Raw genomic sequence first — 24,148 nt, forward strand, 5'->3', positions numbered from 1 at the left:
TGGTGCATGTTTATACTCATATTAACCCCCAGAGACCAGACCTCTCCCTGTCAAGCTGAATCCACATCACCTTCCTGAGATGCAGGAGTGCATTTACATACTAATGTTCTAGCAGTAGCCCAAAAGTAAATTCATTGGTACCTGGGTAATCAGAGGAAGACAACACTACTCACTCTGTCCATACATACCTTACATACATTATGGTTAGCAATTCAACTGCATTAAGTTTGTGCTGTTCTCCAAATACAGTAACAATGGATCAACAGACTGTTTAATTCAGTGCAATTTGTCTTCACGAGTCACAAGATTTATCATGTGTGAAACACCACACCATGAGGTATTACAGTCTGTAGCACAGGTGGATTATAAATGCAGCTTGCTAACTAGTGGTGGGAAAAGAAAAATACAATATTTCAGAAAAAAACCTCAAGAACACTTATTTTCCTTCACAATCTTTATCATCTGTATTTTCTTGCATTCCTTCCTCCTGTATTGCTTCACTAATGAGAATTGAAGCAATATACAATTACACTGAGAGAGCCAATACTTTGCAGCCCAATCACCAACTGCACAGTGTGGGAGAACAGGGCTAAAGCCCTTCAATATGAGCTCATCTTATACTGCCCTCATGCTAAACTGCTGTTCCCACTGGCTCCTTACACTCATTCTGCAGCTCATCCTCCTTCTCTAGTGAAGCCCATGCACTCAAAGCAGCCTCAGGAAGAAATCTAACCATGGTCTGCTCTCATATTCAGCAGAAAATCCTCCAGCCACACTCAGGGCCACAGCTTGCATCTTCACTATCAGAGCAATACTCAGACCACAGCACTGATCAATCCCTTTGCGATCATCCTTTATGACAAAATAACAGCAAAGTTCTCTTCCAGAAGTTTCTCCTCCTCCTCTGTCACCTGCTCACTGCACTCCAGGAGTAGCTATTGCAGCACATTGTATTCAGCTTATTTTCTTGTTTCCTGAAGTCTCTCTTCAATCTCACTGAACAACAGTAGCACCACCATGGTACTGTGCCCATCCCCGATCAGATCTGACAAGCCTGAAAAAAATGTAAGCAGAACATTGTTCTTGCCTACAAAAAGTTCTCATGAATCACAATAAAGTACACGCTGGCTCAGAAGATGTATGAATTCCATTTCTTTATTTTTTATTTATTTATTTTTGTAAAAGGAACAATAACAAACTGTAAGACAGAGATGCACACTGTATTTATTCTCCTATCCTTATTTCTCTTCAGGTTTCACAGCACTGGATTTCTGCTCATAATTTGTGCTTTTTGGACTTGCAGAAGTACAAACCAGGCAATTCCTCCCCACACTTGGATGTGCCATCATGTTGCTCAGTTCTGGACCACATTTGGCATTGTGAGAGAAAAGGATAGAATGGGGGGAAAAAACAGCCTCCCTTAATTTTAATTTGAACTTTTTAGGGGAAATCTGAACATAGTTAGATGCAACAACTCTACCTCACTGTGTTTACTAAATGCTCTGTAAAAATACCCTTTCTTCCTGCTCCTATTTATCCTGTCCTCAAAAAGTTCCAAAGTTTCCAGTTTCATGGTGTTGTTCAATGTATTGTCCACGCAAAATCCCCTATGTCTTGCAGCTAACCAGCATTTGCTTAGACAGTCTCTGCACAAAGCTCTGTGGCCTGTGATAGGAAGGAGATCAGCCTAGCCAGCCCTTCTGGGTTTAATCCATGAAATTACTGCCTTCAGTCAAGGCTTCATTCTAACAAGATTATTTGAACAATTTCCATGGACCAAGTTCTTCTTTTCAAACACATTTATAAAAGCACCATTCAGTGACCTATCCAATGCAGACAATGCCACACTAAAATTTACTGGAGAACATTCAGTGGGAATTAAAAAGCAATTTTTTTCAATCTTATAAACTAAACATCTCTATTTTTACAGAAACCAAATGGCATGTTAAATCCAAGATTTCATTAAAAAAAAAAAAAAAGGCAAATTTACTTATTTTGAACTAAAATGCCCTGTAGTTACCATTACCATTACCTGGTTTGGTGGGATCCATATAATTCCAAATGCAAAGCCTCAGATGCACAGAAAAATTAGGCTTATGTTAGAGGGGCCAGTGCCAAACCTAATTCTTTGACTAAAAGAGGCGTGAGTGTCTGTGGCAACAAAGATCTGTAGTGACAAAGACTAGTCACAAAGTGACTAGATTTGACAACAAGTCAAATCTGTAACTTTGTAAAAAGTTATAATATCTGTAACATTCTTGCCAGCTTTATATTTCTGCAGGATTTGATGACTGGACATCTGTTTTGAAATCCCAGGGGGGGAAAGTGCTCTAAAGTATTCTGCATTGCTATAGCAAAGTTCAGCTTTTCAGAAAAAGCAGCTGCTGAATTTTCTGGAATAAACACACAAACCATTTTAAAGACTTGACCCTTGATTCCTTCATCACAGGACTTCTAGGGACTTCAGGGAAGTCTCCAAATATGAGGAACACACAATGGGCTCTGATTCCACAGTGTTGAGCTAACCAGGCTGCTTTTCAGTCACATAAAGCAAAGCAGCCTCCTCACAGCTGTGCTGTTTTATATACCTGAAAGACAATTTAAAAAATTATCATGGTCTTACTAGGGAATGTGGATATGCAGTCATTACTAAAATGCCATAAAGTTCCATATTACCAATTCTGTCATTACTGAACAGCTTCAAGACACACAGTATCTTTGTGCTGCATCTCTTCTTCTCGCTGTAAGAAAACAAGAGCATATGAATGACAGCAAAAATGAAGCCAAATGTACTGTTGGGAAACTTGGTATTCTCTTATTTCTAGGAGAGTTACAGTGTAATTCTAAACTGCAGCATTCAGCATGTCTCCTGAGCTTCCTCGCTGAAATATAGCAATGGAAATGTTACAGCATCTGTGTTGCTTTTGGAAGCCATCACCTCACATCTGCTGTCTCTGTAGTGTAAAGTTTAAGTTCAGCATAAAAAGGTACTTTGTAACAGGCAAGAGGAATCCTGACAGAGTGGTAATTTACGGACTCGCCCGGCTCCCCCGACTAGACTCACTCAGTTTTACATTCTGTAGAGATTTTTAAATAAGGTGCGCTTCAAGCAGCCACCAGCAAAAGAGTCACTTCTTAAAATGGAGCATCGCATTCAGGACTGGAGACTTTTTAAACCTCTATCCGTCACTGAGTCCTGTGCCAGACGTTTTCTTCATCGGGCATTGTTCGATCTCGCAACACTTTCCACAATGGTGTTAACTAAATTAGCGCTAAAATAACCACCTGCTACTTTTGGAAAAGTTCTGATTGTGGTCAGAAACAGCACCGTGTTTGTAACAGCGGGACCGATTCCACAATCCGAGCACGCGGAGGAGCGCGGCCCCCGAGAGCTTCCCAGTCCCGTGCGACCTGGGCTGGGCGCCGGGGTCGGGAGCGGCGCTCGGTCAATTGCAAATCAATTGTCCTTACACAGCGGGCGAGTTTATCGCCCCATCATCGCCCATTTCCTCCTAACGGGGTAATCCGCGCGTTCGCTCACACGGCGACAGCAGCCTGTTGGCTCAGCCAACAACCCGGGGATTGTTCCTTGTTTGGCCTCACGCGTTCCATTTCCTCCTCGGGCGCCCCGCACCGCCCCCCGGGGCGGGCTCGCTCCCCCCCGGCCCCGCTTCTCTCCGTGTGACTCCCCGCGAATCACACGATTCCCGCCGCCGGCAGACGGGCCCCGCCGCGTTCCCGCGGTTCCAGTCATTAGGGCCGCAGCGGGAGCGCCGCGCGAGCGCCAGGCGCAGCAGCGCCTCAATTAACAAACAAACGCCCCGTCCCGGGAGCGCGACAACCCCCCGGGACGGCCCCGCCGCGCTCGCAGCCCGCTCCCGCCGCCGCCGCTCCCCTTAAGGTGGTCTGGCTACGGCGGGGCCACCGGTACTCCCGCCCGCCCCCCTCCCCGCCGCGGAGCGGAGAAAAGCGGCGACTCCTCTCGCGGCCGACCCGCGGTCCCCCGGAGTGGAGGGCGGGGGGAGCTCCACAGCGCGGGGCGGCGGCGGCCGAGCGGGCATGCAGCCGCCGATGGCTCCTCTGCCGGCCCGGGCGGGACACGCCGCTCTGGGCGCCTGCAGGCGGCTCCTCGGCGAGTCACCGCCGCGGCGCCGGGCTGGCGCGGGCGCTCGGGAGCCGCGGCCGTGCCAGGACCGGCCTCCCGGCGCTGTCCCGGGGCTGTGGGTCAGTGGCCACCCGTCCCGCGGGTAGCGTGCGCCCAGCGCCGGCCGCCGAGCTACGGCCGTGTCCTTGCCCAGCTTGGAACCGAGTGTCCACCTGCCGGGGCGCGGGGCTGCTCCCCGCCGTCCCACCGGGAGCTGCCGGCGCCGGCCGGGGTGCGCCTACGGCACCGCCTGAGTACGCCCCGGCGAGAGCCGCGACCCGCGGCTGTCCGCGCCTCGCGGGTCCCCATGTCACCCGTCACACGCTGTGACCCCGGCCCCGGGCAGAGCATCCAGCGCTGCGCTTGCACCGCGCGTTGTTCGGAGCTCCGCGCCGGGGCCGGGGGCGTGGGCAGCCGGGGCGGCGGGGCCGGGTGTCGGCTGCGGTGCTGCCGGGATCCCCGGCTTCGCCGCGCTCCCACCCCCGTCACCAACACGTGCAAGGGGATGGGGCAGCGCGCACACTGGTACGGGCGGCGAATCCCTCGGGCAGCAACGAGGTGATACGAAACCCCTTCCGAGACAGCCCCGAGCGCTACTTAAACTGCAGCTGCGGTGACTACGGCTTGGCCGGGAGCCCTTAGGGACAGAGGTCCCCTGCGCAGCCCGGGTCGGTGCATGGCTGCCGCAGCCCGCGCACCACGGTGCAGAGCCGCGCGTCTCCGCACGGACAGGGGCCGAACAAACACCGCCACGTCCCCGCAGCCGCTGCGACCCAGAAGCGCCCACCACCGCCACAGTCCGCCACCGGCTCCACCTTAAGGAGCCCCGGGGCCCGCCCCCCGCGTCCCGCCCGAGCGCGGCTGATAGGCGGGCGATGCGGCGGGGGCGGGGCCTGGCGGCACTCGCTATAAATATTCATGAGAGCGGGGCGGCCGGAGCGCCGCTGCCGGGGCCGGAGAGCGAGAAGTTGGCGGAGGCGCTGCCGCGCTCGACCCGCGGCTCAGGTGGCGCGATCGCGGCCGGGGCGCCGGGCAGCCGGAGAGGGACCCAGCGCAGGGCGAGGACCGGCCGGCTGGCGGTCACCCGCGGAGCCGTGCGCTCGGGCGGGCGGCAGAAGGAGCTGCTCCGGCCTCCCCAGCTCCGGCCCCGCCGCTGCCCGCCCGCTCGGGGCGGTGGGAGCCCGGCACCGCCTGGTCCCCGGGACGCCTCAGCCTTCTTCACCGCGCCACCCGGGGGCTGCCGGCGAAACTTCTCTGCCGCCGCCACCCCGTGCCCGGCCGGCGCTGGAGCAGCGGCGAGAGGAGCTGCGCCTTCCCCTGCGAAACCGACCCCGCGGGGAGCGATGCGACGGCGGCTGAGGGGCCTCCCGTGAGCCGACCCCCATCCTCCGGCGCCGAGTGGGGTCTCCCCCTCACCGGGTGCCCCGCGGACGACGGAGTCCGGCGGGGGCTGCGAGACCTCTCACCTGCGACCGGCACGGAGGGGCCGCCCTCCGCCCCCCCGGGGGTAGCCGGGGCGGGGGGGTGCTGTGGCGCCGCGCTCCCTGCGGCTGCTGAGCGGGACGGGAGAGGAGCCGGGGCCGCCGCCCGCGCGCCGCCGAGCATGGAGTGGAGTTACCTGTTGGAAATCACCTCGCTGCTCGCCGCCCTGTCCCTGCTGCAGCGCGCCGGCTGCGCCGCCGCCTCGGCCGCCGCCGCCGCGTCCTCCTCCTCCTCCTCGGCAAAGGAGCTGTCGTGCCAGGAGATCACCGTGCCGCTCTGCAAGGGCATCGGCTACAACTACACCTACATGCCCAACCAGTTCAACCACGACACGCAGGACGAGGCCGGGCTGGAGGTGCACCAGTTCTGGCCGCTGGTGGAGATCCAGTGCTCCAGCGACCTGCGCTTCTTCCTCTGCAGCATGTACACCCCCATCTGCCTGGAGGACTACAAGAAGCCGCTGCCGCCCTGCCGCAGCGTCTGCGAGCGGGCCAAGGCCGGCTGCGCCCCGCTCATGCGCCAGTACGGCTTCGCCTGGCCCGACAGGATGCGCTGCGACCGCCTCCCCGAGCAGGGCAGCCCGGACACGCTCTGTATGGACTACAACCGCACGGACCTCACCACGGCCGCGCCGCCGCCCGCCAAGCCCCCGTTCCGCGGCTCCAAGCCCGGCACCCCCGCCAAGGCGCCCCCCGCCGCCGCCGCCCCGCCGGCCGAGGCTCCGCGCAAGCCGCGGCCGCCGCCGCCCTGCGAACCGGGCTGCCAGTGCCGGGCGCCCATGGTGTCGGTGTCCAGCGAGCGGCACCCGCTCTACAACCGCGTCAAGACGGGGCAGATCGCCAACTGCGCCCTGCCCTGCCACAACCCCTACTTCAGCCCCGACGAGCGCGCCTTCACCGCCTTCTGGATCGGGCTCTGGTCCGTGCTCTGCTTCCTCTCCACCTTCGCCACCGTCTCCACCTTCCTCATCGACATGGAGCGCTTCAAGTATCCCGAGCGCCCCATCATCTTCCTGGCCGCCTGCTACCTCTTCGTGTCCCTGGGCTACCTGGTGCGGCTGGTGGCGGGGCACGAGAAGGTGGCGTGCAGCGGCGGGGCGGGCGCGGGCGGCGCGGGGGCCGGGGCGGCGGGGGCCGGCGGCGGCGCGGCTGCGGGGGCGGCGGCGGCGGGGGGGCGCGGCGCGGCGGGCGGCGCGGCCGAGCTGCAGCCGGAGCTGGCGGTGGCCGAGCACGTGCGGTACGAGAGCACCGGCCCGGCGCTGTGCACCGTGGTCTTCCTGCTCGTCTACTTCTTCGGCATGGCCAGCTCCATCTGGTGGGTCATCCTCTCCCTCACCTGGTTCCTGGCGGCAGGCATGAAATGGGGCAACGAGGCCATCGCCGGCTACGCACAGTATTTCCACCTGGCCGCCTGGCTGCTCCCCAGCGTCAAGTCCATCGCTGTGCTGGCACTCAGTTCTGTGGACGGGGACCCCGTGGCTGGCATCTGCTACGTGGGCAACCAGAGCCTGGAGAACTTACGGGGCTTTGTGCTGGCACCTCTGCTCATCTACTTGGCCATCGGCTCCATGTTCCTGCTCGCTGGCTTCGTCTCGCTCTTCCGTATCCGCAGCGTCATCAAGCAGCAGGGTGGCCCCACCAAGACCCACAAGTTGGAGAAGCTGATGATACGCCTGGGACTCTTCACTGTGCTCTACACCGTGCCAGCTGCCAGCGTGGTTGCCTGCCTCTTCTACGAGCAGCACAACCGGCCCCGCTGGGAGGCCACGCACAACTGCCCCTGCCTGCGAGACCAGCAGCCTGACCAGGCCCGCCGCCCTGACTATGCCGTCTTCATGCTCAAGTACTTCATGTGCCTGGTGGTGGGCATCACTTCTGGTGTCTGGGTCTGGTCTGGCAAGACCCTCGAATCCTGGAGGGCCCTCTGCACTCGCTGCTGCTGGGCCAGCAAAGGTGCTGCTGTGGCTGGGAGCACAGGGGCAGGAGCAGGTGGACAGGCAGTAATCACCACGGCAGGAGGACTTGGGGCCGGAGGTGGTGGCTCACTCTACAGCGATGTCAGCACCGGCCTGACGTGGAGATCAGGCACCGCCAGCTCTGTCTCCTATCCCAAGCAGATGCCCCTGTCTCAAGTGTGAGGAGGGGGAAAGAGGCCAAAGGTTAGGGATTGAGGGACACTGGCCTGCCTAAAATGCCTCCTCACTGTTTGGTGCCATTAATGAACCCCTAATGGTCCTTATTAGCCACAGCTTGTATAGAACAATGCAGCTGGCAGAGGCCCCAGGCTCCAACCCCCTCCTCCTTCCCCTCCATTCATATGCAGGGAGCATGTACTTCAAGGAGCCAGCTTATTATTTTGCTGGCAGAGGAGGGTAGAGGCTCACCCGTGTCTTGCAGAGGGCAAGGCACAGCAGCTTCTGAATCACTCTGGACTAAGAGCAGCTCTTTACTCATGGGAGAGAGGGTCTTCCTCCCCCCGTCCTGAGGTGGGAGTCTGCTGGGGACTGCAGGTTTTTGGGATGTGGGTGACCAGGCAAATGCCTTACAATATTGACTGAATCAAAAAATGTCTTAATTATACACCCCAGCTAAATACGGGTTTCCTACATTAAAGGATGTATTTATATAATTATTTGTTACCTTGTACAGATGTGTAAAATATGTATATATCCAAAGCTATACAGTCTGTAAATTTTTTTGTAAAAATTTAGAGGCTACCCCTGTAAGAGCAAATATGAGTATTCTATTTTGTCAATAAAATGACTTTTGATAAATGACTTTTTCAAGCTTTTCTGCTCCCCCTGCCCTTGTTATTCCAGCTGCTGTATCTTTAGGTAGTTCCATAAACTGAACTACATTCATGCTCCAGTCATTACCTGTTAAAGAAGTGAGATGTGTAGACACAAGAAAACAAATCATTCAACAAGTTGTTCTGAAAAAGTGTTTGCCAAAACTGGGAGGTGCTTTACCATACTTCTTTCCTTTTTGAAAGATGATGGTGTCTTTGAGCCTTTACAAAAGAGGCTCCCATGGCATGTTAAGTATCCTTTTAAAACGGGTGTTATTTTAGGAATGTGCACACCCTCCTCTCATATCTGTTGTATACACTTCTGTAAGCACCTGCCTTTCCTAGGATGCATACTGAAGTGTAAAAAGTTAATGTTTTAAATTCATAGCTCATGTACTATGGTGGAACAGTGAGTTGAGATTTGTTAGATCAATCTCTTCTTAACAGATTAAACTAACATCTTAACTTTTGTATATCAAATATGGTCCTTTTTCAAGAGAAAAGGTATTGTTCTTCTGTCAGGAGTAAGCTAATTTATTTGAGCAGAAGGCTGTTGAATTAACAGAAGAATGCTTTGGCAATTGTTGAACTTTTTACCTGTCTGCCCAGTGGCTCAGAACATCATTCCTTTAAGAGGAGCTAAATGAATAGGGTTAATCTGTAGGGAACTTGGTTTCTTTTGAGTTTGGGAAAACTTTGATCTTTTCTCTTCACCAAACGTGATGTATAGTCTGAAGTTTCTTTCCCTGCTGCCTGGTTCCTCTTGTTGCAGACCAATTGGCCACCATGGAGCCTTAAAGTTCTTCAATTAAAGGGACATGGGACTTTTTTTTTTTTTTTTTATTTTAAGAGGAAGACTTGTAACAGTTAGTGAACACCAGAGGGAAAAGGGAGAACAGCCTTTTAAACAGCTTTTCCCTGCATTGTTAGCCAGACTGCAGGCAGCAAGGCATGGCTTGGAGCATTATAGAAAAGAGCTATGAATGCCCTACAGGTGGTCTGCTCACATAATCTCCCCAATTTAAAACATTTTCCTTTACAGGACAATTGCATTACAAAACTCCCTTCTCTTTTGGTCCTAATTGAACCAAAGAACTACAAGATTTTCTTTACTGAGTGTCCAAAAAAAAATTAAAATCTATTAACTAACATTCTAATCTGTTTTCTAAAATGAGAGCCCTCAGAATACCAGGAGTAAAAACTGCATTAGACATTACTCCAGATATTTTTGCATCTTCTGCTTATATTCTGTCAAATTAGCAATCATTTAAAAGCAATTGGTTAGGTTGTGTGCTAGCAGTGAAAAGATAGCCCCAGGTCCCTTATTAACCTGCCAATCATGATAAGAGATGGGCAGCTACCCTACTAATGATGCAGATATCAGTCATGATTTGTGGGAAAAACCTTGTTTCATTGAGCACTGACTTGATTATGGTGTCCCTTTCAAAGATCTCCTGACTTAATAGACCCCACTTCTACAAAGTTGCCAGGAACATGAAAAGGAGTATTTTAAAATGCTCCTAATTCTTTAATGGGAAAAATAATTTTAACTTCTTAAATACAAAGGAAATTCCACTGGGATTTATACATGGTACCTATTTATGCCCCAATTGACCAGCATCAGAATATTGGCATAGCTGTAAGTTGAAAGGGCCATACTATTTTTCTATATTGCTGGAAACATTTTTTCATGGTTGTTATTAAATCAACGTGGCACTTTTCCCAGCTGTCAGGTCTTCCTGATGGGGAAGACCCACATAGCACAATCAGTTCTGCAGATAAAAATCTGAGTTCCTTCCCCTCCACCAGGTTCTAGCAAGGAAGACAGAGGAGAGGTAGTCACAACTCTTTTCTGAGAATTTATTTAGATAGGTCTCTCTCAGGCTGCTGGTGCAGTTTGCTAGCACTGAGATAAAAGCACTTCTAGTAAAAGAAAGAAGTAGCCCTTTGGCTTAACCTCCTCCAGAATGAGCTGAGAGGTGCTACAGGTAAACTAAAAAAAAGGGGTCACAGAGCTAGCCAGGTAAACAAGATGCCTGCTTTGGAAGTGACTGAGTAATAATGCAAAGGTTAAACAAATGAAAATGAGGCAAAATTAAAATCGCTAGAGACACAAACCTGAGGAAATGGAGCTAAAGAAGCTAACTTAGAACTGCAGATTTTTGTGAGTCAGCATAAAATTTGTAGATAGGGAAAAACAATCAGAAACACCAACAGCAAGGCATTTAGGTACATGAAAAATAAAAATCCACAACTACAATGAACTTCACATTATTAGGATGCCCTTTATCAAACTTTAAGGTTAAATTTGCTATGAAGATCCAAAAAGTATTGGTGAGGTGACAGAAATGACATGTTAATTTTCAAGATCTGGTGATAAACTACCTTCTCCGTAAATATGCCAGAGAGGTACTGAAAACAGCCCAAGGAGACCCATGGCCCAAGCCCTGGCCTGCAGAGCAGGAGTGCCATCAGCATCCCTCTGCTGGCATAGGCTCATCCGTGGGCTGGGGCAGCACCCACACGCACTGGCTCCAGAGAGCTAAGGGAAAGTTTTACTGTCACTGATGTGGCCCACAGCACAACTTATATGGCAGCATTTGGGGGGCTGGATAAAGGCAGCTGAAAGCCTTCCACAGAAAGGCCAAACTTCTCTGTTCAGGCAAATTAGCAGAAAAAATTACCAAATTATCAGAAAAACAAGGTTTGGGATTTTTTTTCTTCTCTAATAAGCAAGATACCTTTAGAGAACTCTCTTCTTTTTTTAATTTTTTTCTCCTTTTTTTTTTTTTTTCCAGGACCTTTCCTTAATTTACATGCTCCTGCTTCAGAAAGGAAATCTTACAGATCTTTCTTCTCCTGCTGCAAAAACTAAAAAACCCTACAGCCTCCCAGAGAGCTGGCCTAGCTTTTGGTAGGCTTCTTAAATGGAGGCACAGCAGTGCAGGTGTGCTGCAGAGCCTCAGCAGGGACATGGTACATCCCCTGAGCCCTGCTGCTCAGTCCCTGGGAGCTAGCTGGAAGTGTGCTCCAAAGTTTTCCCTGTGCAGGAGAAGTCCCTGAAGCTTTGATAATCAATCATTTGGTTGGGAAGGGGCTTTGAGAAAAGAAGGAATTAGGAAATTCTCATATATTGTAATAACACAAATGTGACCATGCTTTCTGGGAAGGCTTAGACTGGCACATAAGGAGTGTTTCTCCTTTCTTACACAATATTAAAATATTAGGGTGCTCAAAGCTGTCCCAGGTGGGGTAGAAAAACTGGAGGCAGGGGTGCCTCTGTGCATACATTACCCACAATGTTTTCACCCCAGCTTCAGAGCCTGGGCTTTTTCCAGGTTCCCTCAGGAGGACGCATCTCTAGACACCAGAAAGTGGCTTGTAGAAGAAAGCAACAGCAGTTTTTTACAAGAGGAAACCAGTACTGGGAGATAAGGCAAAATGCCCAAATTTAAAAAGGAATCATTAGCTAGTGAGAAAGAAAGAAAGAAAGACCTTGGGAGAATCCCAGCTCTACTTTGAAATAAAAAATTCAATACAACACCACTTCTTGATCCCAGTGCTGGTGCTCCACACACTTATGTCACAAGTACTGCATGCAGTGCAAAAGCCAAACCTAGCCTGCACAGTAATTTAACCCTCTTAAGCAATAAAAATATAACATTTTACATGGTATAGCCACCTAATGTGAGGGAACAGAGAACTAGTAATAATGTACACTGAAAAATGACAAAAGATGCTCCTGGAATGAAAACTCACCTTGCTGGAGGAAAGCTCAGTGTGGACCAGTCAAACCAGCTTGTGGAATCACAGCCAGTCTCCAAAGTGCCTGTTACAACCTGCCTGTAGCATGCCCTGCTCCTGCACCCCATTCCAGAGCCACACAGCCTGTGTTTCTCCAGGCACACACTTCCACTCCCACACACCATGGTCAATGCAGCTTCTGGCCCAACAGGGAAGGGAGTGAAGAGCAATGTCTCTCCATTACCCATCCTGGCCATGTTCCCTCTTTTTTTGTCCTGCATACCAGAACTGGATGGTATGGAAAGAATAACACATCTCTCCCTAGAATTAAAGAGGCTGGGCAACAAAGGTCACCCTGGAAACAATAGGATGAGACTAAGAAGAATAAAGAGATCTGAAAATGTCAGTCCAAAGAAAAAAACATTAAACAAGGTAGGGTCCCAGCATGTGGCCATGATGAGTTCTAGGCAGTCTTGAAGAGAACTCAATTAGAAATCTTCAGACAGCTCTATTTATTTAAGTTTTATAACTGCTCATCATTACTGTAATCAGGTATATGAGTTTCACTAGTTCAGCAGAAAAGATCACACATAATAAATGCTATGGTGGTATGGAAATAACTAGTGTCTGGTATTAAAATGTGGAGCAACAATCTGAGGTGACTAAGGATAGTCAAATCAGCTCAGAAACTAGTTCCTAAGGTCAAATGCTGAACCAAGCTTTTTGAAGGCTGAGATAACACTTCTTCACTCCTACTAGGCTCTTATCTGTGATCTTAAATCACTTTACATTCACTTGTGACTTAATAGCCAAATTTCTTCTTGTGAGACAGAAATTGCACTAATAATACCCAGGCTAATGAAACCTAAATGCGAGTCTAGGAGAAAAACCTGGATCTCCTGACTCTGCTCTGTGTGCTCAGTACAGCTCCATTTGACGAGCACTTTCTCACACCTGTGTCCCCGCAGACCCCCAGAGGCCACAGCCCCATGCCCGGGGTGCCCAGGTTTGCCAGGCACGCTCCGAATCTGCCGCCGCCCGAACACAAGGGGCCATGGATGCAGCAGGGCTGAGCGAAATCGGCTTGTACAGCACTGGAGGAAAATTGCTCATTCTTCCCATTCCCGACGACAGGCGGGTACGGAGAAGAAGGTTTACGGCACTTCTGGAGTTGCACCGGGCTAGGGATCCGGCAGGCGGAGGGGCGTGCGGGCACAGCGGCGGGAGCGGGATGCGGGAGCCCGGCGGCCCCAGCGCTCGCCATCCCGCAGTGCCCTCCGCTGGGGAGACCGGGAATTCCAGCGCCAGCCCCTTCCACCGCTCCTGCTCCCGCAGGTTTCCCGCTTTGCCCCCCTTTCCGGAGCTTCTCCTCTCCGCGGAGCGCAGCGGGGCCGCGCAGGGGAGATGGCAGCCGCCGCTCCCTGCGCTGACCCCGCACACCACTGCTGACACCCTCTGGGCAGGGCTCACCACCGCTGCGACAAGCAGAGCAGAATATAGAACTAAGACGCTCTTTCCTAAAATCCAACTTTCCAAGAAAAGAGAAATTTAGTCAGAGAGATGCGGCCACATTCCTGTAGATGCCTAATGTATTATAAAGGAGAAAGCTGGGCTATTTCTCTTGAACACTGACTTCTTTAATATGTTGCATTAAAAAAGGGCTCTTATCCCATCAGTTTTGCCTTACGTGTGACTTGTTAGATGCTTTCAGGTGTGCTTTAAATGCATTAGTTAAACTCCAAACTCCAAACTTCTGTCATTGATAATTATACGTGACATACTTCACAAAGAAGTGTTAGTCTGCAATTATCTTTTTCTACTTGACTTTTTTTCAAAAAATAAACTTACAATCAGAATGCCCCATTTTCACATCTTCTGAAATTAGAAAGAATAATTTTCATGCTACGAAGAGACTTGATTCAAAATGTGTTTGAGACACGATACCTTCATAATTTCTCAGTGGTTGAAATCTAAATGCTCTCTTTCAATGTAAATTAGAAAATGTAGCCATCTGGCTTAGGAAACAAATTACTCGCTTTAGCTTTCTGACCAGATGTAGGGAGGGAACAGAGTGAAATTTTTTAGGAAAGGAGGGGGAAATGTTTCCCGTGCAGGCTGTGCAGCTTTGGGCACTGTGTGTTCTGTACATCGCTGCCATCCGGAGCTGCAGCCACTCTGCAGGGCTTTCTCTCTCCAAAACTGTGGGGTGGAAAGCACATTTATCATTGTGGGGTTTAAACTGAAGTTACTTTCTCGCAAAACTCTATATATTAGAGGGAAGGAATTTTGCTATAATAAGTTATAAAACCTTAGTTTTCCAGGACATAGAGCAGGGCATTAGGAACAGCCAGATCAGGAAACCACGGAGACCCACATGGAGCTTCATTGCTGCCATCCTCGAGCTCATTAGTGTACAAGAATTGTGTGTGTTGTTTTTAGCAGCTAAAGAGTTATTTATGGCTTCTATGTTCTCAAGCCAAAGTGAGTGAGGGGTGCAACCAGGGCAAATGCATCAGAGCAATGCAAATCACTGACAAGGCATCATGAATACAAGCTGAGCAGAATTTAAATACAATCCATGAATGAGAGGAAAGATTTGCATGAGGGAAAGAATCATTAGAATCTGATTTAACAAGCAGTACATAAAATGGGCCATTGCAGCTTAAAATGAAGCAAAGCACATTCACGTTATACATTCTTAATGAAAAAAAAAAGCAAAATCACAAAAAACCTAATTTATTAGTAGAGCTTGGAATAGAAATGGTTTTCACAGAATACCTTTAGATCCTGGTTCAGAAACTTGTGCTTGATTGCTTTCTTGAATAGAAGTGGATCATAAGCATGTAGGGTGGTAAGGGCTATTTAAGTGCATGCCAAAGTCCCATTGATTTCAGTGAGATTTTGTAAGATACTTAAAGTAAGCATGTACATAAATGTTTTCCTGAACAAGGGTGCTTTTCTGAATTAGGGCTTAACCCATGAATTTACACAGTGCTTTCAAATATAACTCCTTCTGGGAAAATAGAGTAGACAAGAATATTTTTTTAAAGTGCATATTTCTGTTTGTCTTAGAAGAAGTTAATGGAAAATTATTCTGGATAGAATTTTCTGTAAGGTCCAAAACCAACAGTGAACAATCTGTGGAAGCTGAAAGTAAATAATGTGCATACAGCAACTTTTACAGACTCTCTGTTGGTTTCATCTCAACTAAATTATGGAAGCTTTTGAATATAAGGTGTTATATAGATAATTTCAGTCTCTTGGAAGGAAAGTGATAAGTTGTTTTACATTTAGTAATAATATATTTGGTCTTTGAGAAAAGTAAGAGTATTGCTTTTAAGAAACACCTGCCATTTTTTGTTTCCAGACAATGGCCACTAACGTTGGGCAGAGCAAACTTTTTTTATAATATCTGCTAAAATAAAATGTGTCTACCTCTAAATGTCTTGTCTTTTAAAGTAATGGCTGAAGTGGCAGATTCTGATGCAACTGTGTTTTCCTGATACTAAGAGATCATCTGTCTCTGTCAACACTGGACAATCTTTTTATTTCTATAGAAGCATTGCTCCAGCTGTGTATTTACATTTCCTACCACATTCCTCTGGAAATACAACACTTCTTTTATGCACTTCTCTCAAATAAGTCTTTCGCAACAGCGCACATGAGAATTCAAAGAGCTGTATGACCATGTGGCCATATTGACTGTACTTATGGAAGTCAGACTCTAGTGTCAATTTTTCTTTTTGCATTTTAGAAGATTGTGGAGTGTTGTGGTGGTGGCTTGCAAAATGTCTTTTTGAAATCTATGGATTGTATGACCAGAGTGATTTTTGTCTTTTTTGCTCTTTTCTAAATAATTCTACTGTGAAAATGTTTGGCATCATATACTATTCCAGGTCAGCAGCAATACTGTTCTCCCAGCTTAGCTTTCTGTGTCTCTTTTGTTGAATAAAAACCAGTATCATGTTTGTTGAAAGGTAACATCCTCTATAGTAGTGCTTCTCTAGCTGTTATCACTGCTGAAATATTTCTCAGCATTATCATATGTTTTTTTTTCCCTCCTCCCTCCACCCCTCTCGCTCCAAGTGCCATGTTTAGGTGAAGGCTGAGGTTCATCTCAAGGCTAGGATGTGTAAATAAAGGTAAATATTTCAGTATAGTTTTTTTTTAAAGTAAGGCATTTTATGAACTCTTATTGTAATCAATGGAGTATTAGAAATGTTGTCAGTAGGTCATAGAAGCAGAATCTGGACTCTAAGTTACTTGTGAACCTCAATTCAGTTGCTCAGACATGGGCTCCAGGTGATCCTGGAGATTCCTATCCAGTCTCTACCTGCCTCTCCAAACGAGCATGGGTCTCCTGTAATTTCTGTCATGTCTGAAAGAAAGAGGTGAATATCTCAGTTAACCTCTGGCTGCTCTAGCAACATGGGATACTTTTGTGGACAACTTACTGCAGTGGAGATCTGGATTTGACCAGATCTCCTCAAAGAGTGGTGGAACTATTGACATCGACCTCACAGCTATGTGATAAAGCATAGGTGTCTTAACCTTGAGCTGAACCCTCCCAAAAGAGGCTGATTATTATTTCTGTCATCTCTGTTGCAAGATTTCAATATTTTCTTGCTGAAGGGTTCTTTAATTGCTATTTGCTCAAGTTTTACATTATTTGCTGTGCTCTTTCATGTCTTTGTACAAGCTGGCACAATGTATAATTTTGATTGTTCTGTAGAGAGATTTCTTCTTAGCCACTGCTCTGACCTCTTTGACCCCTTAAAAGCACTCTCTACCTTGTCTGCTAAGGATTTGGACAGGGGAGTGTTGTTCTTGATAAGGCCTCTGATTGGTATAATAATAATTTATTCAGTATAACCATAATTTATTGAAAAGATGTTATTTTAATATCACGTCTTTTGGTAGTCCCCCACATGCTTTCTTCTACCTCTTTATGGTATATTAACTTCTCTATTCTCTAAGTTTTGTCTTGCTGTTGCTTCATTTCCTGACAAATTTTTGAGAGGCTATTTTTTAATTCAGTTTTCCTCCTTTTTGAAATTTTCTTCATTTATCCAAATTTTAGGATCACTTAATGTACATAACCATGTATCCTTAAATCATGCAAGTTCCATCACCTCCTCTAGAGAGCAGCAAATATGTTCAAATAACATAGTAGCATGCTTCAACCTAATGTTTCCTGAAACAAAATCTTTTGTAACTCAGCTTGCTAAGTACTGCTAAAGAGCAAAAAACTATCAGGAATGAAGGTCTTATACCTGCGCCTGGCATTTTCAGACACTGTCTGAGAACTGTCCTAGCCCTGGTATTTAGTGTGGAAGCCTCCTACCTTCTCCAAAAGCCAGCACCAGCTCACCAATATCTTATGGCAGAGGGGAGAAGGAAGGCAACGGGGGTTCAGCCTGGGCCAGGGACCAGACTTGAATGCGCACCAGATCTGTGGGCTGTAAATCTTCCATCTTTACACAGCACTGGCAGCCAAGAGGAAGCACTCACTCTCAGAAAAACACCCACAAGTTCTCCATCCTCCTGTCCATCAGTGGGCGTTTGACAGATGGGACTCTGGCTCCTGGTGTGCACTGACTGGGGCTTAAGGGAACTTGGTGCCTGACAGTGAGCCACAATTGTTTTATATTTTAGGAAAAATAGCCAAGGCAATGTAAAGTCTTCCCAGCTATAGACCTCTTCAGACTAAAGCCACCAGGAGTTTGGACCTAAATGCTACATAAATCTTCAAGAGAAGGACAAAGGTCCCTCTGTTCTTTGAGACCAGTCTCCAAGCACAACTGACAGCTGCCTGCCTGAGAGCTCGCACAGCTGGCACAGTCCTAACAATGCAAACTCATTCTAATGGGGAAACCAATACAACAGAGCTTCCAAAAACATGCTCATGTTCCCAGACCTCGCTGGTCAGGTTTTCTGCCAGTAAAGCTTCTTGGCCTGTATTGACTGTCTAAAGCAGCTTTTGCAAAGGTTTTTCTCTCAGTTAAAAGCCTGGTCAATTAAGCCAACCCCATAGCTGCAAAAGACCCATGGCTGCAAGCAGAGCAGCTTTTCCTCAGTTTCCTGTGACCTGCATTACATGTCATCACCACAACCACCAGTGCTGGTGGCATTCCCTTCAAATTGCCAGGTACCCAGGTACAAATGGGAACCATCTTCCCCAAAGTCACCACCTGACCTCTGTTAGTCACAAAAAATGCTGGGAGACAGTTCTGGACAGACAAAAACTATCACCAGTGTAAGAGTGACTGCCAAGGCCATGACAAAGCAAGAGAGTACTTTCTGGAAAATGGATTTACCATGAGTTGGCGTCTTCCATTGCCTCAAGGGTGCTCAGCTTGTCCCAGCATACTAGCATAACATGGAGGAGGAGATGGATCCAGTCAGGCAAAGAGGAGAAAAAAGCAAGGAATGCTTTGTATGCAGCTAAAGATGATGCACATCATCTTCATTTACACATTTATCACATTTTTCCCCTTTCCTGTGTCACCCTTCATAGCAGGATCTTGCCTCTTCAGTTGCTTTGTGGACTATTCTGCTGGTGGGCTGGATCAGTCAGATACAGCAACAAAGACAATTTGCCAACCAAGTCCCAGCTCATATTTTGGAAACATGCTGCCAAAGATCCTGGAAACGATGGAAGTGGTGCTCCTGGGTGAATGGTGGAGGCTGTACCTTGCTGCTTTTTGAGGTGTGTGCTGGCAGCTGGTGCACTGAACAAACACAGCCTTCTGCACCAAGAGAGCCCACCTGGCATCAAGGCAGAGAGAACATAAAGGCACTGGCAAAATGGGGATTAGCTGGCACTTACCAGCACTTCCTCTTTACAAACTGATTCCTGCAAACATTAACATGGACACTAACATGGAAATTCCATGGAACACTCCACCAAGAGAGCTCAATGCTCCCTGAGATGGTGGGTTAGCTCTTGTCAGGTGCTGAGGCACTCACACCCTCATGATATGCTTTGTATAGTCCATTTTTGAGGAAGATCTTGATGATCCTTCAGTCCAAATAAATTTATCTGTAGTTAACTTTGCAGCCACAGACTTGTGCTTACAATTGTAATAAACAGTTGCCCTGTCTGGCCTTAGCTTTGCCACAGTTTCTCAATGCAACCCTATAGCACGGGATTAGCTTCAAGTGATCTACCAAATTCTCATCAGCAGAACTCCTCAGAGTTCAAGGTGTTCAGTCTGTATTGGCAGGGCCTGCAGGCTGCCTGAGGGATGCAGAGGGCAGCTCTGTAGGGACTGGAGAGACATGAAAGCTGTATTTTGGTGCCCCAGCTGGACTATTCTTATGATGCTTGCGCATACTCCCAAATCGGGTCAGAATTTGTATAGAATTTGTGTGTCAGAAGCAGTGTGGGACTATATTTCAGCTGACCTGGTGTCCAGGCTCTAGTGAGTTGAATCCCAGGTTCTACACAAGAATATTATTGATGGATATCAATGAGCATATCAACAGAAATAAGCAACCTAAATGTTTTGTTTAAGCCTTTGCTTTTAATTTGTAGGAAAACTTCTCAGAAGATAAAGTGTGCTGAGCCAAGTTGTTTCTGGAAATGAGCCTTGTAGGAATATTTCAGGAACTTCATGTATAAATAAAGCAACTGTTTGGATGTTTTAACCAACCTCTGACTCCTTCCCTCTTGCCCCCCCCATACTATTTTAAGGATTTTTGCTGAAGTACAGAGGGCTAAGTAAATAGGGAACATAAGACTATTATTCTAAGGGGTTGTCAATATTTCTGTGTAAAAGTCATGGAATATATTTCTCAGATATGGGTAATTTGAAGAAAATAGTTCCTATTTATCTGCACATTCCAAAGTCTATTGCTATAAGCTCTGAAAATTAGGATTGATTTATTCTAAATTGAAGTAGCTCTGTTTCATGTAACTCCAGCCCATGAGGTGGATTGTTACCATGTCTGTCTATCTATCTATATTACAAAAAAAGATATTTATGTTTGGACCATTCCTTAATATCAGGTCACCTTGTAAATTTCAAAGGTTGATAGTCTGTGGGATCAGCTCTGAGTGACTGATGGGAGACCAAAGTGGGACTGCAATACAAATCCTGTGCTTTTCTCCAGTCATTCCAAGATTAGGTCCCATCAAGTCATCAAGTTATATGTGAAAGCTTCTGGTGAACCCAGACAAACAGGTATCTGTCAATGCATCACAATTGGTAAACTGTGTTACAGATATTCCTTATTTATGTTTCAGAGAAATGCTTTACAAAGAGGCTTGCTGAAAAAGAAAAAAGCTTGGATTTGTTAGCCAATGCACACAAGTTGTTCATCTGCCTACCTTTGAATAGCTCCACTAGACCTCCAAAGATAGCACAGAGCTTTAAAGTTTGTGCCAGAAAGAAAGAGCTCATTGCACTGTATATTGTCTGTCAGAAGTAAGAATCACTCACACTGACTCATAGAGAAATGAGCAGAAGGAGTGGGTGTCTAAGTGGGTGTTTAATTTGTCAGGACAAGTGGGGCTCTGAAAGCATCTTATCCTGGTTTCTCTTAAAAAAAAAAAAAACCGCCTATCTTCAGTGCAAGGAAAAGGCAAGTCATCACAGGGGGAAATGCAAAAATTTATTTTGCTAGGTCAAAATCTCCTGTTTATTTCCATTATTGTTATTTCTTTTCTAAAACTAACATTTTCAGTGCCAGAAAATGCCGTGGTGCCAAAAGTCTCACTGGCAAAATAGATGCTACTCACATAGGAAAGCCAGAAATGAAGGAAATTACTTCTGATAGCTGAGCCCAAATCCCCCATTGTTCTTGAGAGCACCATATATAAACCTCAGTTTCTAACAACAAGCTCAAAATGTCCCATCATCCTCACTCAGTAAATTGCTCATCAGTGCAACCTTTTCAAAGCTAATCCAGTACTCAACATAAAGTGTTACCTGCAGACACTGAATTGGAGACAGCTCTCTACCTCCTGGCATTTCCACAGCAGCGTGAACAGCACAGGATTCTAAAACTGTTCTCGGACTTAGCACTGGGTGTGCACTCCCATGAATAAACTACAGCTGTGGAGATGGCCTGGGACCTCCTGCCTGCCAAACCAAATGGAAGGAAACAGTAAAGTGGGAGAATCAGAAGCTAGTGAAGCAGATTGTGATTATAATCTAGCTACATGGACACGGGATAATTTTAACATAGAGATGCAGTTGATACATTCTGATCAGATTTCTGCCTTGGTGAACTCATCTTTCAGAACTGGCATTGCTGGGTATCACAGGCCAAGAGTTCAGGCTATGAGTGAGCAGAGACCATCTAATCTGCAGAACATTTTAGCAACTCAATTACAATGTAAGACATTGTGTTGTAAAATTACTTCTCTGTCAGTGGAGAACATCAGGCTATTAAAAGCAGATCAAAAGACAGCAGTTAAAGAACAATCTTTTGAACTACTCCACTGGCCTATTTTTTGAGATGTATTTCTTTATTGTCCTAAAATATTACAAACAGTAACAATTTATCTGTTCTCCACTCTAATAATGAAATACATTACAATAATATTATACCCAATTAATATGCTCTTTAAGGATTTATTTTAGAAAGCTAATAATTGAAATAATGATGTATCATGTAAGGGCAGATAATAACTTGAAAGAATACATTGAGGAAATCTCTACATTGCTAACTTCAGATTTAACACTTATTCTGGGCTGAACTGAGATATTCATGGAGAACAACTGCTGCTGACAGGAAATTATACATTCCCTAGACACCTGTCTACAGTGTCTTTCACAAGAGAATAGAGAGAGTCACAGTTTTCTGTTATGCTGCTGAGAGTAAATCAAAGTGACCCAACCTAAAAAGTGCAAGAAGAAGATAAAGTGATTATAACTGACTGAAACTTGGCTTCTAAACTAGTTTGGTTTTTACTTTGATATTTAAAAATATATTACAAAACAAAATAAAATTGAAAAAAAATTGTTTAGAGAAAAATTTAAATATACTTTAGTTAGAGGTAACAAAATTGATTTTTTTTCTTTCAATCATGTTCATGCTGCAGAAACTTCCAGTGATACTTTATTTTGCTGCATAAAAAACATGAAAACTCTGTCTCCAGCTGCCTACTACATACTTATTTAGCAAGAGAATTGCTATTGAAGTGCAACTGAAGGTACTAAGAAAAAAAAAGCATTTTTAAGATATTTTATCATTTTCCAAAAAAAATTTTATTTCTTATGTGAAAACTATTTTATCCTAGATTTTTGGATCAGTTCCAACTCTTATTTCGAGGGAGCTCAATTCTTCCTGTATAATCTCATGGTCAGCACCACATGAGGCTGGATGAGAAAAAAAAAATATATATATATATCTTCTGTATTGTTCCATAAAGCCACTTCATGGGGCAAGTGACACCTGCACTTTGAGCACAAGACAAGGCTTCCTGAGGGCAGTTTGAGGAGTACTGTGCTTTCAACCCATCTCTGAAATGCTTTTCTGAAGTATATAAGTTAAGAAATTATTTAAAGACACATCATTAAACATAATAAGAACCTTTTGTAACATTTTTCTGAGTATGCAATAATTTCTGGAAGGACTTACAAAACAATGCATGTGTTTAAAAGACTAAATTTTTGTTTTAAAAGCAGAAAGCCTTGCTGCTTCTTTGCATCACTTCCATCAGTTCTTTTCTCACTCTAAGACATCTAGACATGCCTATAGCACCACCACATTCGGTGATATTGAGTACAAGGGGAAATTACAGCTGATCTTCTTTGTTTTTTCAAGCAGATCTTTTTTTGCTTTTTTCTTCTCCCCACTGTGGATGTCCCTCCCAACCATCGCTTTTAATTTCATTGAGCTATGGAAGTTCACAACAGTTCAAACTTCCTTTACACTTCTTCCCTTGCTGACAAATCAGCTGACCCTGTTGCATCTTTGTAATTAATAAATGTGACTTGGAGAAATAGTAGTAAAAGACGCTGAGTCATTGCCCTAGGAGCAGGTTGTTGATGTCAGAGGTTTATATTCACTCCCCAGGGAAAATTCCATACCAAATTTTTCTCTTTTAATGTGCAGTTTTTATAAACACATTAAGTGCTTATTACACTGACTCTGAATTATGTTTCAATGGACCCACAAGTCCCAAAATCAGTCAGGTTTGCAGAGATGCAGCACAACCCAAAGGCTACAGTCTCTGCAGACAAATGAAGACATCCACTAATTTCACTTTCCATTTCAAACACAAAGAGGATCTTTCCAATTTCAAATGAGACTCTTCAGTCACTAAAAAATGTCTAACCAGAGAGAAAAAACCCAAACTGTGTCCAGCCACAATGCATTTATTATTTTTCCTGCCCTATTTATATCTCACACCGTGGGATATATGCAATAGACTGAATCCACTTTTGCTCCTTGCATTCCTTCTCACATCTGAGAAGATGCAATGCATCATAAAATATTTCATTGTTGAAATGTTTTGTCAGGGCATGTGTAATCAGCACAGACCCCATTAAAGAGGCTTTGGAGGACGAGAAGTTTAAATATTTAATGTTTTTCTGCCTATGATAAGTTTAATAATTAATGCTGCTTCTACCCTGGAAATGACAAATCACACAACAAGCATGCACAATAAAAGAAACAAACAGAGCTAATGGAGAGGAAAACCTTACTTAGAAGGTAGTAGTTAAAAATGCCTGTAGCCTACCTCAGGATCCCAAAGTACTTTGCTCCTGACCCCAAGAGCAGTTCTATCTCCCTATTAAGCTGCCTAATTTTGGGGGAATACAGAAGAGAAGGGATAATTGCTAGTCTTTACCTTATACATGTGAGCAATAATACACAGGTGAGATAAGCCTGTCTTGAAGACTTCTGCACCCATAGGAGAGAAAAGGTAGACTGTGAAAGCTGTTGTCCCTTCATGCCCTGCACATGGGAGCCAGCCCTTGAGTTATTACTGAAACTTGTTACATGGCAGCCCAAGAGCAAGACTAGACCTGGGCC

General features: G+C 46.4%; 1 protein-coding gene across 1 annotated transcript; it reads left to right on the forward strand.

Moving 5' to 3' along the window:
• Window positions 1–5,747: 5,747 nt before the first annotated feature.
• On the forward strand, window positions 5,748–8,402 carry FZD8 (frizzled class receptor 8). Its single transcript, XM_053995170.1, has one exon. It carries the CDS (start codon window positions 5,748–5,750, stop codon window positions 7,761–7,763), a length of 2,016 nt encoding a protein of 671 aa, XP_053851145.1. The 3' UTR covers window positions 7,764–8,402.
• Window positions 8,403–24,148: the final 15,746 nt, after the last annotated feature.

Source organism: Vidua macroura, chromosome 1 (assembly GCF_024509145.1).
Source record: "Vidua macroura isolate BioBank_ID:100142 chromosome 1, ASM2450914v1, whole genome shotgun sequence".
NCBI classification, from domain to species: Eukaryota; Metazoa; Chordata; class Aves; order Passeriformes; family Viduidae; genus Vidua; species Vidua macroura.

Bases quoted from the DNA above. Each gene is read 5' to 3' on its own strand.
- FZD8 (XM_053995170.1), top strand. From the start codon at position 5,748: ATGGAGTGGAGTTACCTGTTGGAAATCACCTCGCTGCTCGCCGCCCTG.